At 42.7% G+C, this 16973-nt stretch overlaps 1 protein-coding gene across 1 annotated transcript in view; it reads right to left on the bottom strand.

The window, feature by feature from the left end:
* Positions 1-2275: 2275 nt before the first annotated feature.
* Positions 2276-16973, bottom strand: part of FAM180A (family with sequence similarity 180 member A) — a 41394-nt gene continuing 26696 nt past the window's right edge. The window contains exons 2-3 of the mRNA XM_006114374.5: positions 9488-9588; positions 2276-6216 (exon numbers count right to left, since the gene is read on the bottom strand). Coding sequence (XP_006114436.2) covers positions 5872-6216; positions 9488-9588 — 446 coding nt within the window. The 3' untranslated portion in view covers positions 2276-5871. The remainder of the gene's footprint in view (positions 6217-9487; positions 9589-16973) is intronic.

The following is a 16973-nucleotide window of genomic DNA, read 5'->3' as shown; positions in this document are numbered from 1 at the left end:
CTTGTTAAAAAGTCTTGTCCAACTAGAATTCACCATAAAGGAGGATGGAAAATGGTAGAGCCACCACCCACCATCCAAAGGCCAATCAGGATGCTTGAGACACAACCAGCCTCCTCTCACAAAGAAAGGCCTTTTCTTAGTTGCTGAACAGTGAGATTATTTCAAGGCCCAGGAGCTGCTGATAAGTAAACAAACTTTGTTTTCCAGAGAGCATGCTTTCTTTTTCATGATCATTGTTGTTTCAGTCATGGGGGCTATTAATTCATAAGGGATGTGTTGCAATCTGTGCCTATATACACACGCACATCAGCCAGGGTCCATGGAAATCAGACACAAATTCAGAACCTAATGTTCCCCAACCACAGGGTTCTAATGGCTTAGCTATAGGAGCACCTTCATGAGCTCAGCCTTTTAGCATTAAGCTTGATATCATTAATGAGGAATGGGCTGACAATAGTTGAGATATAAGAGGCATGTTGAATCCACAGGCCTGATGTATCCATAGGCTATGGGGGGTCCATGGGGAGGTGCGCATCTCAAGCATCCAGGATTTCCTGGGGAACCACACAGTTTTGGAGGGTCAGGTTCCAAACAGGTTCAAATTATCCAACATCAGTTCCATCCACCTGGACGCCAGTCAGGCCTGCTGGCAGCCTGTGCACAAACTTTGCAGCTTAGGCTGAGCCCAGGCAGCTGCATGTGCAGCCCTGCTGGTGGGAGGCTGAGTGTGGGCTCCTGCGGGCAGGTCAAAGGACTGGCTCAGCCCAATGAACAGTGAAGACAAATTATTCGTCCTCATGTGCACTCCCATTACCACTCATAAGCTTGGATTTGCTGAGTTCTCCACAGCTGCAGCCCCCTATTATGGATGTCTGAAGAAGCTAATGAGCAAGGGAATGTAGCTGAAGGACTCCGGGATGGGTAAAGCAGCAGCCATGAAAAGAAATGGACTTATGAAGGGAGACTGGTGGCAAAGAGAAGATATTTGAGCAGAACAGGGTGAAAAGGAACTCTTCCCTCCTTGCACCTCTTTGAGGTCATGATTATCCCTTGTTTCCCTGCACACCGTAGAAATGGGAATCTGAGAGCCATGCACAATCTGGTCACGAACTAAAGCCACAGGGTCATGTGCTCCCTTACTTTACACCTGTGTGGCTAACCACATCCACGCAAAGGGGATGCAAAGAGCCACCATTCTCACGTCAGGACTTTTACAGCCACTTTTCCCAGAGGTAAATGACTGCACAGGAGCCTAAGGCCTAGAGCAGCAGCATCCTGAGGTAAATCCAGAAGGAGACGAAATGCTGCAGTGCAATAGTCACTTCTTCCTGCCATGCCCCACATGCTAAGGAGAAGACATCTGAAGATGCCATAAGTGTATTTAATGCCACCGGAACATGGCACTCCCACAAGGGGGCAGTGTTTCAATCCACTGTATTACTGAGGGTATGGCATACAAATCTCTGAAGGACACTAGATCTTTGTCATACTAGAGAAGAGCAATGAGTTTGTTCATATGCCACAGTCAGTGGGTGTGACACCAAGGTAAGGAGAGGCAAAAAATTCCAGGCTTTAACCAAGTTATGCTAGAAAGAGCTATGGGAATAAAGTTGACAATAGTGCTTATTTTCTCCCCTAAAAGATGAGACAATCTGTGCACATGTCTGAGCAAGTCTAGGAGAGGTATTGTGAAGGGAAGGCTCTCCAGAATCCGGGTACTCCACCACACTGAACTCCAGGCCCCTCACTCGCTCCGGGCTGAAGGAAAAGTAGGGAAATTCTCTCCCCATCTCTGTTTTACCCTTGCTCCTATGCATCCTCTGTTATCGACCTGGGGGAGGATAGATACCCCATAGGGGTATTGATCCATTTGCTCAGTACTTTCCACTCCTTCGCAGAGGGAAGTGCCTCTGTTTAGCCAGATCACTGTGAGTACCAAATGTCTTGCACTGAATAGTGAGGTCTTTTACGTGAACATATCTTTTTGGTGTAACCTTGTGAGCTGCTGAAAACTTGTGTGGCCAATCACGTGGCTGTTCCTACTGTAAGGGGAAAGAGATCCAGCCAGCAGAATTTTCCGGTGTGGTTATCAACATTGATTGAAGCATTTTCCACAGACTAATTTTCCCTCAGCAAATGCAGTGTGATCAAAATAAAAAACATTTGGTTGAAATGTGTCAATTTCAACAACACTTTTGAAGGAAGAACATTCAGGTGACTCATTTCATTTTGATAATGTTGAAATGTTTAGTTCCAATAAGGCAAACACCTTCTTCTTTCATTTTTGGCTATTATATTAATTTTAATACTGTTTTACATCTATTATATTTAACATTTTTATATTACAACATTGCATCATAAAATGACATTTTAATGCTTTTTGAAACAATTAAAAATGGAAATGAGTTTCAAAGCGTCGGAATAGCCTGTTGAAAAAAAATCCCATTTCCTGCCCATCTCTAATGGTTATGCTTTGTGTGAATGAAGCTCCACAGACTGAAAGATATCCAAGGATTGGGGACATGCTGCAGGGTAGTTAAATAGCAAATCAGCTCCTGAAATAAGGGCATGTTACACTTGCAAGTTGCCACACATCCACAGTGGAGTTACTTCCTTTAGCAAATGCACCAGACAGTCAAATAGTTCTCAGTCAGGGTTTTATTATTTCATTAATGATTCTGTATTAAATACACTTGGGCAAGCCAAGTGACAACAATATTATTTCTCCTTTGTTACATTATCTACAGCAACTGGGGCAGGCTTAGGGGATAAACTCAAGAAAACTTAATTTAACAGTAAAGAAATAAAAGGTCATTTGTAAGGCGCAGTTATCCATAGAGAATGGAAGGATGTTCTGAGTAACATTTGTACGGATAATTTTCCAAGATGCTTACTATGTTCCCTAGCAGATGAATTTGGTGTGCAGTATAATGCCACCTGGCGGGGGAGACTTCTCTGTGTAGATAATTCTACTTAAAACCTGCTTGCCCCAATCCTGGTTGTTTCACCGGAGGAAAGAGGATAGGACAAGGAGCTGTGGTGGGAGCTCCTGAATGCTCTAGTTCCAGACTCTCCCAGCAGATGTCACTCTAGGGAATGGAATAGTCGCACAGAATAAAAACAAGGTGAACACTCATGACAATTGGCCTCCATGAGTAAATTAATTATACAGCAGGGTAATTTTATAAAGGAAAAAAACATAGATAGTTTGTATTTGCTTTTAAGAAGGGATATATCTGGCGCTCCCATTCCAGTCCCACTGGGGGAAAAAAAAGAGTAATCCACAAGTCTATGCAGTATGTGAGTATGATTTCCCAGAGAGGTGCAGAAAAGGCATTACATGTGAGACATCTACTGGCCTGCTTGTGGTGGTGATGTGGCCTCCAACTGAGGGGACGCTCCCCACATTCTCCTCCCACACCAGAGCCTAGGAGGGCCAGCATAGTAGATTTTCTGTTCACCAGCCCTGCAGTATGGCAGTGCTGGGGCTGGAGCACCTGTGCAGCCTCCACAATACTGTGGTGATCCCTGAACTGTGTGGGCCAGATTCAGGCAAGCTGGGAGCCGCATCTAGCTCCAAGGCCTGAGGTTCCCCACCCCTGTTTTAAAGGATGCTCTGCATGCTGGTTTTGCATGTGAATATTCTTTCACACACAAATGGAATTAGTTACACCTCTTGTTAAAGATGCCTCCCATTAACCAATAGAAAACCCTATTTTCAGCTGTTAATAACTTTGGCAGACCCTAAACAGCACCAGCAGGTAATGATCCCGCAGTGGCCATTCACCAGCCATGGACTGCCAGAGTACATTGTGCTCTGCTAGCTTCCCCTGCTTAGAATAATAGAATCCTAGGGCTGGAAGAGACCTCAGGAGGTCATCGAGTCCAGCCCCCTGCCCAAGACAGGACCAATCTCAACTAACTCAACCCAGCCAGGGCTTTGTCAAACTGAGACTTAATTGTCTTAACTGCTCAAACTGCTTGCCCTTAACTGTCCCCCAAACCCTGCTTGCAATGAAAGCTGCAGAGAAGGAAGCGTCTGTATCAGCTGCACATTTACTGGGGAATCACCCTCCCAGTGGAATAGCACCACAGTAGGGGACATGCAGGAGACTTCTTCTCTTTGCGCATGGCCTGAGTGATGGAAAAGGAGCAGCGTGGGACTTGGCATTTGGTCCTTAAAATCCAACCACCACTGTTTCTCTTGCTGGGTTTGGTTTGGGCCTGTCTCTGTTTAGAAAGTTTAGAATATTAAGCAAAGTGCAGAAACTCTACTCCTTATTTCTTACCACCTCCCTTCCAAAATGAAGGACCCTACCCCCTTCTCTGTTTACCATTGCTCCTATGCAACTTCTGCCTCGGGGAATTAAAGGGAGAAAGACTGAGTGGAGTGTGTGAGAGACCACAGGTGCATATATTAAAGGGGTAACAGCATGTCAGAAGTGCTCAGATACCATAGTGAAACATGCCAAAATTAGCTAGCATAGGTAGATAAACAGCATTAGAGCACAGCTTTCAAACCTTAGGCTACTGCCGTTAGAGCAGGTTGAACTGCCTATTGTAAATAATTTAGCTGACGAATATAGTCCTTTCCTCTCTCCATGAAGTGTCCACAGAAGGCCTTTGTTCATAATTTGCAATTGCTTGTTAAATCATTTGTACAAATTTTAGCCTATGATTTGTTCACAATCAAGTCAGCATGAATGTTTTTCATTCTGCATTCACAGTTCTCACCACATGACCGATCACTTAAATAGTATGGAATGCCACGGTTGTTCCCTGATTGAATGACCTAAGATAGACACACTCTCTCCCTCATACGCGCAGAGATACAAGCAAAGATGATCCAAACGGGCAAAGGTGAGCCAAGCTGCAAAGTAATACACAAAATATGGGGGGTTTCCACTGTTTAGGAAGTTCAAGGATATTCTGAAGCAGGAGATTGGTTCAGCAACTGAGTTACAGGGATACGCTGAAAAATTTGTATTTGTTAAATTAATTTAGGTTCTGATCCTGCAGTTGATAACACATGGGAGGCTCAGAACCATGTGCAAATAATGGCAGGACCTTTATAGACTGACTGTGAAAGCTCGTGTGGGGAGACTGCACACGTTAATAGCTATGTGATCTTTCTAGTGAATAAAAACTGGCTCAACTGTGAACAAGAGATTAAGATAGGTTGTCAGTACCTGGGAAACAAGTCAACTGGTTTTACTTGCAAGAACATTGATTATTTTATTCTTGCCATAGTCTCCAAGCTCTACTTTCCATGATTCTTCTTCATTTTCTGGGGGCTTATGTCTCTCTTTCTGTCTCTTTAGACCCCACTAGATGGCAGCAAAGCTAGTATATTTTTTCTAGCCTGAATTCCCCAGTACACCGTCCTTCTGAGTTTCCTTGGCAGACTAGTTACCAGAGCACACTCCCTTCACCCCCAGGGTATTTCAGGTCACAATCATCCTAGACAAAGCCATTAACTTCACTGATATTACACCAGGTATAGACTTGTTTAATGAGACTTCCAAATACCTATTACTTTCCAAACAGGAGAGGGGTTCCAAACTTTCCAGATGAACATTCCCTTCCTCCATCTTTTGGGAATAACAACACACACACACACACACACACACACACACACACACACACACACACACACACACACCCCTACCTCATTCATTGGGGGGTATGGACTCCCCTGAAGATGTTTTTCCTGCTTATCATGAAGATGTTTTTCCTGTAACAGGATACCACTAGGGGGCGCAAGAGAATAAAAAATCTTTGCACATAGACAAATTGTTTACAGAGGAAAAAGACACATAGCAGAACCACTTTATCAGCAGAGCTTGTTGCATTCTTGGTGTATAAACTCCTTTAGTGCAATGGCTTTTTGCTGTGTGAGAACATCAAGTCATGCTTGAGGGCCTTGTAGAGACTGATGAAGGATTCGGCCCAAACAGCCTTCTGGTGTTTCCGAGACTGAGCGGCCCTGTAGGCAGTATAGACCATGGTCAACACTGTTCTTTCAAAATCTTCCTTCTTTAGGACCGTTGGGTAATTAGACAGCCTGGCACTCAACCGTCGAATCTCTGTGATGCTCTTGGGGATAATGTCATTGCAGATAGTGTCAAATTCTTTGGCTTTCCTCAGTGAAGCCAGCTCCTCGTCTTTGATGGAGATCTTCAGGCCTTTGTCAATTTCAAGCTCAGCTAAAAGAAACTGGCACAAAATCAGAACATAGGAAGTTATTTATCCTCTGGGAGTCTATAGACAGAGTAAACATGAATTTAGAGCATATTCTTATTTCTTTTCTTTGGTAAAATCCAAGCAAAGAGAACTAATAAAACTTGTCTAGAAAAGAAAGACATTTTGGAAGCTGCCCTCAACAAATCCACCACTGCACCTTAACTCCTGCCTTTCCAGTTCTGGACTACTACACCACCTTCCCAAGACATCTTACTACTGGCCTACGATGTCCTTGCTTTTCTAAGTTAGGATCTTTTCCAGTTATGCTGAACTGTGGCAGATTTTGTGGTGGTTTTGTAATCTACACTAGGGTCAAAGCACCAGAATCATATTCAAATGTGACCTGAACAGAGTATTTGAACCTGCTTTGTACAGGGGAAATAGTCACGCTATCCTGGGAGGTCTGTTTTTCATTTTGATTCCTTAGCACTGGCAGATATGGTGCTGTGCTGCTAAGCATTGATTCATTTGGCAGTGCTGCTGTGAAGCAAGGAATCAAAATGTCACTATATAGTTACTAGTTGGAAGCACAGGATGGGGGTATGTTTGGGAGTGTGTGCACTGGCTCTGGATCTTACCTCCCCTGTTGGTTCAAAAGAACTCATGTTTATTAACCTCCAAGAGCCAATGTCAGGCTTATCCAAAGGCCGAGGGGACTTAATTTTGGGGGGGAAGATTTGTTTGTTTTAAATCAGGAGTCCACTTTGAATCGAGTGTTTCTCAAAGTGAAATATATTTTAATGTGGGTTGTATAGAATCATAGAATCATAGAATCATAGAATAATAGGACTGGAAGCGACCTCGAGAGGTCATCGAGTCCAGCCCCCCGCCCTCAAGGCAGGACCAAGTTCCGTCTACACCATCCCTGACAGATGTCTATCTAACCTGTTCTTAAATATCTCCAGAGAGGGAGATTCCACCACCTCCCTTGGCAATTTATTCCAATATTTACCACCCTGACAGTTAGGAATTTTTTCCTAATGTCCAATCTAAACCTCCCCTGCTGCACTTTAAGCCCATTACTCCTTGTCCTGTCCTCAGAAACCAAGAGGCACAAATTTTCTCCTTTCTCCTTGTGACACCCTTTTAGATATTTGAAAACCGCTATCATGTCCCCCCTTAATCTTCTTTTTTCCAAACTAAACAAGCCCAGTTCATGAAGCCTGGCTTCATAGGTCATGTTCTCTAAACCTTTAATCATTCTTGTCGCTCTTCTCTGTACCCTTTCCAATTTCTCCACATCTTTCTTGAAATGTGGCGCCCAGAACTGGACACAGTACTCCAGCTGAGGCCTAACTAGTACAGAGTAGAGCGGCAGAATGACTTCACGAGTTTTGCTTACAACACACCTGTTGATACAACCTAAAATCATATTTGCTTTTTTTGCAACAGCATCACACTGTTGACTCATATTCAACAGTGTACATGTTCCTAGAATCTGAAATTGGGATGTTTTGTACTTCTGAAAGTATTCATCACTCCAATCCCTCCCTGTTTGGTACCAGGCAGTGAGGATATGTCTCTACTACCACCCTAGTTCGAACTATGGTGGTAATGTAGGCAACCAGAGTTGCAAATGAAGCCCGGGATTTGAATTTCCCGGGCTTCATTTGCATATAGCTGGGCGTCGCCATTTTTAAATGTCCGCTAGTGCGGACTCCGTGCCGCGCGGCTACACGCGGCACGGAGTCTGCACTAGCGGACATTTAAAAATGGCGGCGCCCGGCTATATGCAAATGAAGCCCGGGAAATTCAAATCCCGGGCTTCATTTGCAACTCCGGCTGCCTACATTACCACCCTAGTTCGAACTAGGTTGTGTCAGCTGACGGTTAGGGCAGTGTGTGTGGGTATGTCTCTTAAGTCTTTGACTGCTAAGACACGAAGTTTCTTCGCAACGGGCAGCCCAGAAGGCTGAAAGGAGCCCTGAAAGTTTTTAACGTCCGTGACTTTACTGATAGGACCACAGTCCTTTCGCAGAGGGTAGCCAAACAGGCTAACAGACGCCCTAGTGTGTAGGAAGAGCTTATTACACTTTAGATTTTAACTGCTAGAACACAAAGTTTTTTCGCAGCGGGCAGCCTGGGAAAGGCTGGAAAGGTGCCTCAACGGCTCTTGTCACCTGGGAGTGACACAGATCCAAATGCCCAAGCTTTCTTTATGTTTGTCCCTTTATGACCGGCTGAAGTTCTTTTAAATAGTGCTTGGTTCTATTACAGCAACTGAAGGAGTCAGGTTAAAACTTAAACAGTTACAGGTTTATTAAAGGAACTTATAAATTATATGGTTACAATGGCTATTGCTCTATTTTATAATTATTAGCAAAATACAGATCTTAAAATGGTTACAGGAAAAAGGTAAAGATAGAAAATAGAAATAATGGTACTAAATGACAGCTTAATCTTTAAAGAGCTCTAACACTATGTATATATACTTAAACAAAGGACCACATTCAGGTACAATTTTTACCCCCTTTTGTGCCTCTCGACTCCAGCATGTCAGGCCAGGGCCAGTCTCTCAATTCCTCGGAAAGACGAATACGAGGTGGGCGTCCCCTCTGGAACCTCGGGAGGTCAAACATCAAACCCGACTAGCAGATAGATGGTAGATTGACACACAAAGCAAGTGTGCTGCTGGACTTATCTTTATACCCCTGGGGGCCCGTATTCTCTTTCTTATCTTAAGAGGCTAAATTTTACTGGTCCGTTTTGTGGCGCCAGTTCTTACAAGCAAGTTTCAAGTTAATTTACACTTGTAAGAGAGGAAGATAGCTAAATTAGGACTGCCGGATGTTCTTGTTGGGCGGGAGATTCCTCCCCCTGCGGACGGTTATGTGTTCGTATCAATATGGGTTAAGTCAAGGGCACGATGTACAGCCTCTTGGTCAACAATTAGTTTGACCACCCTCCTATGTCTGCTTACAGTTGGTCACGGTCACTGAGCCAGCATATCTAAACCTCCTGCTCTAAGGTTTTCAAAGAATATGCTGTTTTCCTGCTCTTATGTGCCCTGCATGGTTTCAAGCAGACAAAGATGGATGTTAAAATGGGGGTTCACATCTGGCTACAGGGTGGTAGTGTAGACATACCCTGAGCTACTAACGAGAAGAAATGGCACTTTGCTCAGTAACTTAGGTTTGAGGCTGGGAGCAGAGCTCAGAGATAGGATGAAATGGGGAGGATGTGATGAATGAGAAACAATGACATTATATGGACTGAAGGGGGTTCTGGCCCCCACATACTGAACCTCGAAAAGCATGTCCACATCATCCAGTGAGTTCTGCAGCACCGGGCTCACGAGGGCAGATAACGATCTCTTATACCGCTGAGCAGCTGGGAAAAGCATGGCTGGGGAAAAAGAGAGATTTGAGTCAGTTGCACACACTAAGGCTATGTCTACACTACCAGGTTATTTCGAAATAACTCTCAAAATAAGCTTATTCCTCTTCACAAGCAGGAGTTATTATTTCAAAATAACAAGCCCGTTATTTTGAAATAACAGGCTTGGTAGTATGGACGCTCGCCTTGTCATTTCAAAATAAAGGAAGTTATTTCAAAATAACCCCCCACTGTAGACATGTCCTAGGAGAACCAAGGACATCTTGGTATCAGCTTTAGCCAAAGTTCAGTGTGTTGCAGAAAATATGCTGCAGGGAAGAACTTTGCACTTGGCAAGGAAGTTCACTGTATGGATTGTAAACATTTATTTAGATAAGTTTTATGAGGTAGGGGACATTTTGTTGCTCTTTGTCTGTTTGGTGCCTACCACAATGGGGTGCACGATCCAGGAGCCTAAACACTACCAAAGTACAAATATAAATAATAGGACCTAGATGTTTTCTCTATAATTCAGGACCAGAAAGGAGCCTCTGTTTGGGAAGCGAATACTGTCACAGGGAAAGGATATGTCACTCTGTTCTGGAGCTGCCATGTATAGTTAGGAAGTCACTAAACCCTTGTTTTGTTGCTCACATTCCACCTAAAACAGTATAGGCAACACTTACTCCTCTGCAAACCAGTAAGCCACAGCTGTACTAAATCCAGGCTTGGAAGAATTGCTATCAGTTAGGTGCTGATTTCACCACATGCTCACAAACTGACAAAAAATATTTCCATCTACAGCAATCAGAATGTATAGGCAGGCAAAAGTAGAAAAATGATGTTTTGAGGCTTTATTCCAGTTTGATTTCTGGATATTAACATATATGTTTACATATAATGTTAACAATTTGTGTTTTAACATTACAGACCTTGAACTTTTGAATTTCAATTTATGTCATGTATTATTTTCTGACTCCTCATGTTGTCTGATACTCCCCCATAAAGCCACACAAATTTGAACATTTAAAATCAAGAAAAAATTAAAATGCTTAACATCCATAATTTTGTACAATTTTGAACATTTAAATCAATATTTTACCCTTTAAAAATGTTTAAAAATTAGCAGTAATATTATCTGTCAACATTATAAAACCATTGAATTCTTCCAAGTTTGGACATATGTAGCATGAACTTATCCATGAAATGGGACACTTAAGTGTCATTCCTTCTGAAGGCAGAACTCAAGTGAGGCAGTAAGAAGACCTCTTCCACCTCCAAAGCCAATATGGGTAAACAGCACAGTAAAAGGGCAAAAGAGGCAAAAAGGTATCCTTTAAAAATAGAAGTCAAATCATAGACGAAAAAGGGAAATGAGAAGAAACTCTAGCAAGTCATGTAAAAGTATAATTAGACACGCCAAAGGAAGAATATGAACAACCTGTTAAAAATGCAAAAACTAACAGCAATTTTTTGAAGTGAATCAGAAGCAGGAAGCCTGCCAAACACTTGGTGGACCCTTGGAAAAATCAAAGTGCTCAAGGAGCACTTAGGGAAGGTTATTGCAGAGAAGCTAACTGAATTACTTACATCTGTCTTCATTACAGAGACAGTGGTGGAGATACCCGGACCTAAGCCATTCTTTTTGGGTGACACATTTGGGGAACTGTCCCAGACTGAGAGGTTTTTTAAAAAATGATAAATTAAACAGTAGTAAGTCACCAGGGCCAGATAGTATTCACCCAAGTGTTCTAAAGGAACTCAAATATGAAAGTACAGAACTATTAACTGTGATGTGTAAGCTATCATGCAGTCAGCCTTTATACCAGATGATGGGAAGATAATTAACATAACACCCATTTTTATAAAAGGCTCCAGAGGCAATCCTGACAATTATAGGACAGAAAGTGTAACATTTGTAGCAGGAAAATTGGTTGAAAGAATAGAATTAACAGACATACAGATAAATTGAATATGTTGGGGAAGACTCAACACAGTGCGACTCCCTTTTGTACTCCCTTTTGTAAAGGGAAATCATGTTTCACCAGTTTATTAGAATTCTTTGAAGGTATCAACAAGAATATGGACAAAGGTGATCTAGCTGACACAGTGTACGTGGATATTCAGAAAGCTTTTGACAAGGTCCTTCATCAAAGACTCTTACGCAAAGTAAGCAGTAACAGGATAAGAAGGCTGGTCCTCTCATGAATCAGTAACTAGTTAAAAATGGGAAACTAAGGGCAGAAATAAATGGTCAATTTTCACAGTAGAGAGAGGTAAATAAGAGGGTGCCCCAAGAATCTGTACAAATGCAAGTAAACATGTTCATAAATCTGGAAAAACAGGGTAAACCCTGAGGTAGCAAACTTTGCAGATGATACAAAATTATTCAAGAGATTTAAGTCCAAAGCAAAAAGCTACAAAGGGATCTTACTAAACTAACCAAGTGACAAATGAAATTCAGTGCTGATAAGTGTAAATTAATGCAGGTAGGAAAAAATAATCCCAGCTATACATTTTCTCCTAGTCTACTATAACTATATATATTTTCAGACTAATCACTATCTGCAATTCAATGCTAGAGAGAGCTAGAAAATAGATTAAAATTCAGGACAGATGGATAATTCTAGAATCACAGTCATATCTCCATAATAGTGCTTTACGTCTATAACTATCTCCCAGGCACTGTAAAAATTATGTATACAGCCTTTATCCCCCACAGAAATGCAACAGCTATTTAATAGTGACACTGTACAACAGCTTTTGAGAAAGGAAGTGAAGGATGATATTGCCAGCTGAAAGTCCACAGGGAGAATTTAGGTAGGTAGAATATGGATTATTACATTAGAATTTAGCTAAGAGTGATCAATGCCCTTATTTTACAACTCTCCAGAAGACATCACTTCCATAAGCACAAGGCTCCCTGAATGTTAGGAAATTGGCACCGTGCTGACTTAAGGTGCATCTACACTTTGAATTGGGAGTGTAATTCTGAGCTGGGGGAAGATATACACATGCTAGCTGTGATCCAGCAAGCACACTGAAAATAGAGTGTAGCTGTGGCGGTTAGTACGGCAGGAAAGGCAGGCTACCCTGAGGGCATGTTGTTACATGGGGTGGTTGGCCCAGAGGCATAACAAGGGTGTTACCTGCCCGGAGGCAAAGGAAAAATTTGCCCTGCAGCCACTGTGCGGCAGGGCCCCGAACCTGGTGCACAGCTGAGCCTGACTATGGGAGGAGGGGTGGAGCTAGTACAGTGTTTTCCCTCACCCCCTCCAGTTTGGGGCCAGGCCCCTGAATGCACTAACCCACCGGTGGAGGTGGAGAAGGGTTGGGCTGGGGGTAGAGGAGGCTGGGGAGGAGGCTCCAGCTGATGGCGACAGGCAGAGGAGGAGCAGACGAGCTGAGGGATAACAGGGGGAGGAGAGAGGGACTAAATTGGCACTCCCCACCCAGTGTGGTGCCCGGGGGCAACTACCCTCCCCCCCGTCTCCCCTCACTATGCCACTGGATTAGCCTCTCCATCTCTTGTGCCTCAGTGGCTACATTCTATCTTTAAGCATGCAGGCTTGTTTGATGGGTACATTTCCTCAAGCTGGAATTCTCACCCCCACTTTGAAGAGTAGACACACCTTTAGAAAAATACCTCTTACTAAATCACTAACTCCACTTTTGATGGCTCCTATCCACAATTGACTAGGATGACATTCCTTTGTAGGGTGCGAGCTTTGATTGGGCCAGGACCTGAACGTGTTAAATTTGCAAACAAGAGGCTTGTGTGTATTTTGTGTAAAAAGCCCTTTATATGGGTCAGTTTTGCATTAACTCTCTGAACTGTTTGCTTGGCCCCGTATGCAGATATTAAACCTTAGCGACAGTTCTTAGGAACGTCTTCTGTCTGTCTTCATAGATGTTGTGTTCTTTTTTATTTTTATTTTCTCTTGTTCAGCATTTTAATTCAATCCCTCCCCCCCTCTCAATTATTCTAACCCCAGTGATTAACATTTCCCTCAGGATTTGTATAGGCATTTACAGAAAGCAATTTCAGGTTTTATTTACTAAGTCTTTACAAGCTTGTAAATTTAGCACAAAAACCAAGATGGAGAATTATTTGCTGCCAATCTTAAGGAAGTCTGAATTTAATTATTATAAATTCATCTAGAAACTTTTCTGCTGATTTGACTTCCTTCCACGCTTACAGCTCTCACATGAGTTAGTGGTACACTATCAAAGAATAGCACAGGACCATCTGTATGGCTTACCATCTCTTTTCTAGTTTGGGCCCCAAAGGAATTTCCTGTAGCATTACTAGATATTTTGTTCATAGCAATTTATATCATATTGATGATGATGAGGAGGAAATGTCTGGTTCACATCATTCACAGAAACTGTGACTATCAGAAAGAAGTACAGGCAGTCCCCGGGTTACGTACAAGATAGGGACTGTAGGTTTGTTCTTAAGTTGAATCTGTATGTAAGTCGGAACTGGCACATATTGTAGGGGAAACTCTAGCCAAACATTTCTCCAGAGCTCAGTTTTATTCTCCCACACCTCACTTCCCTCAGTCCTTTATTCTCAAGCTGATGTGTCTGCTGAGAAAAGCCGCTCCGCGTCTCCCTGGTCTGCTGGGAGGGTGTGGGGGGGCGCTAGCTTCACGTCTCCCTGGTCTGCAGGGGGGGAAGCAGCTAGTGCGGGGTTGCCTCACCCCATTTGTAAGTAGGGATCCGATGTAAGTCGGATCCATGTAACCCGGGGACTGCCTGTATCAGAGGGGCAACCGTGTTAGTCTGAGTCTGCATAAAACAACAAGAAGTCCTGTGGCACCTTACAGACTAACAGATTTATTGGAGCATAAGCTTTCGTGGGCAAAGATCCATTTCGTCAGATGCATCTGTAATCTATAAGATGCCATCTATAGTCTATAAGGACTTCTCGTTGTTTACCAGAAAGAAGATTTCTGATCAATTCTGCCATACAGAGCCTGACCCAACAACCATTTAAATCAATGGAGACAAACTTGACTTTTTTCTCATTTACATTATTGTGCCTCTGGGCTCCATTGTGCTAGACCCTATGAAAAACATAGTAGAGATTGTTCCTGTGTTTAATTAGACAAGACAGACAAAAGTTCATGGGGAATAATAGACCAACATAAGAGATTCCCAGATCACTTAATGTGTCTTGGCTAACTCTCCCCTTCTCACTAACTCATGCATGTGTGGGTGTAGGTACAGTGAGTACATAGTCCTAATAATTAGAGGTGGAAGTGCCTTCTTTGATCACCTAGTTTTTCCATTACAAGAATGTTCCACACCAAACATTTCCTAATTCTTTAACTCATCTGCTTCTAAAATGACGCACATGATGGAATTGTCACTGCCAAGAGCTATCCCACAAACTTTTATAAAGGCCACGAACTCTTTAGCGAATTGGGAACTGCACTGCAAGCTTCTAACTCATCACTGTATGTTGGGTCATTGTTAGTTAGATATTTAAATATAACACCAAGAGATACAGTTACAAGAAATTGTCTTTTAGTCGTAGACTTTTGTGTTGAAAGTTTTCTTAAAGTCTGTTTTATTCTTTCTAAAGTAACCACATTGGACTTTCCTGCATTTCACTGGTACTGTGGTAAGTATGGGTTTTTCTCCCTTTTCCAAAATTCCATTTTGGTTCACTTAAGAACTGGCACAAACTCACAGATATTTTGTTTGTCTTTCAAGCCCAGACTGTTGCTCACCCTGTTTGCATCCCAGTAGTAACTTGAACAAAAAATAACTAAAGAGAAAAGAAGACAGTCACAAATACAAAAATCATTTGCTTACTACATTGTGAATCTTATTTATTTACCTTTCATTCAGAAAAGAAATCATACAAAATATCATGACTGACATCAGCGAGCATTATGCCTAGATATGTTTATTGTAGTGAAACCATAACATAGTTTCCAGTCTTCAGGGCTGCAGAATAAGCACCAAATCCAAACGGGAAGATGATTCAGTGGCACATTTTCCCATTCGCTTCAATAGGCTGGATTATAGGACCCCACAAACACTAACGTCAATGGGAGTCATTCTTTTGATCTCAGTGTGTTGTAGATCAGACATTACTTCTGTGTTATGGTGGAAATTTATGGCCATGCAAGGTTATTACAAGCTTACTCTCTGAGGGGCTATGCCATGCTAGTGAGCACCTTGACAACCTCAACAGCCGGGGGCACCTAATAGGAAAAGAATTGTTGTCCCAGTCGCAAACCCAAGTGAAGCCAGGAGAAACACCACATGGTCTCCTTGAAGGTGAGCCTCTATTAGAGCTCAGTAGTTTTTGCTGTTATGGGGGGGGACGGGACAAGGGGGGATTTCTGCAATACCATACTCCATCTTGAGAAGAACTGGCCCTTCCATGCCTCCCTGTTCTCCTCCATAACTCAGAGGAACAGTAATGGTTCTGCTGCTATACTCGTTGGAGTGCTCCTAGGAGATAAAATTCCAGGCAATGCTTTAGAATTAGAGTTTGGTTAGATAAGGCAGCTCTCCTGTTGCCTTTGTCCTATAGCTGAAATTTTCTACATGTCTCTCAAAGAGGTTTCTTTAGTGCTAATAACTGAAGATAAATCAAGACTACTTCTAAAGTCACTCCAGACTTCGGGGTGGCTTAGCCTTATCCAGCACCACATGTACACACCTGAGCCAGAGTATTATCTCTGATTGTCCCTCCGTGTTCTCATCTGGTCTCAGTGGCAATGACTGACTACTCGAGTTTCCCGCCTATAGTCCCACGATGAAAATTGTACTTTGGTTCGCTCTCCTAGCCCCCTTGTACCAGTAGCATGGATTGCCAGGACCTGAACAAAACAGATGTGGCCACGAGAGAGTACAAAGAGGTGGGTGGAGCTGCTCCAGGTTTGGGTTGGAGCTGGGTAGAGTCACTCAGGAGTTACTTTGAAGTCCTTCAAACTCCATGGCCAGCCCTTGTAATGGGAAAGGTCATGACTTGTCACAGGTGTATGATGGGCTCTTCCAAGTCACACAGAGCGTAGCTCTCTCTACACCAGGGGTCTCCAAACTTTTCAGCCCGAGGGCCGCATTAACTATCAAACAGCAGTTCGGGGGCCGACTACACACTTGAGGTCCAAATAAAAAACAATAAAAACATGGATGTTGTTTTTAATTATTTATTTAATATTATTTTATTCAGTTATTATTTAATAACACATTCATACACTACACACGAACACCTGTATTAGTGTGAATGGTGAAATTGTTTCCTGGATGCCAAAATAGCAGACATTTCTGGCTTTAGATTTGTTGTCCCTAACATCAACAGTGACCTGAGATTATCATCGGACAAGTTTGTTCTCAAATTGTTCTTCACGTATTTCATTCTTGAAAATGTTTGTTCACACAGGTATGTT

Source organism: Pelodiscus sinensis, chromosome 1 (assembly GCF_052426305.1).
Source record: "Pelodiscus sinensis isolate ZL-2025 chromosome 1, ASM5242630v1, whole genome shotgun sequence".
NCBI lineage: Eukaryota > Metazoa > Chordata > Testudines > Trionychidae > Pelodiscus > Pelodiscus sinensis.
This window is presented reverse-complemented; position numbering and strand designations above follow the sequence as displayed.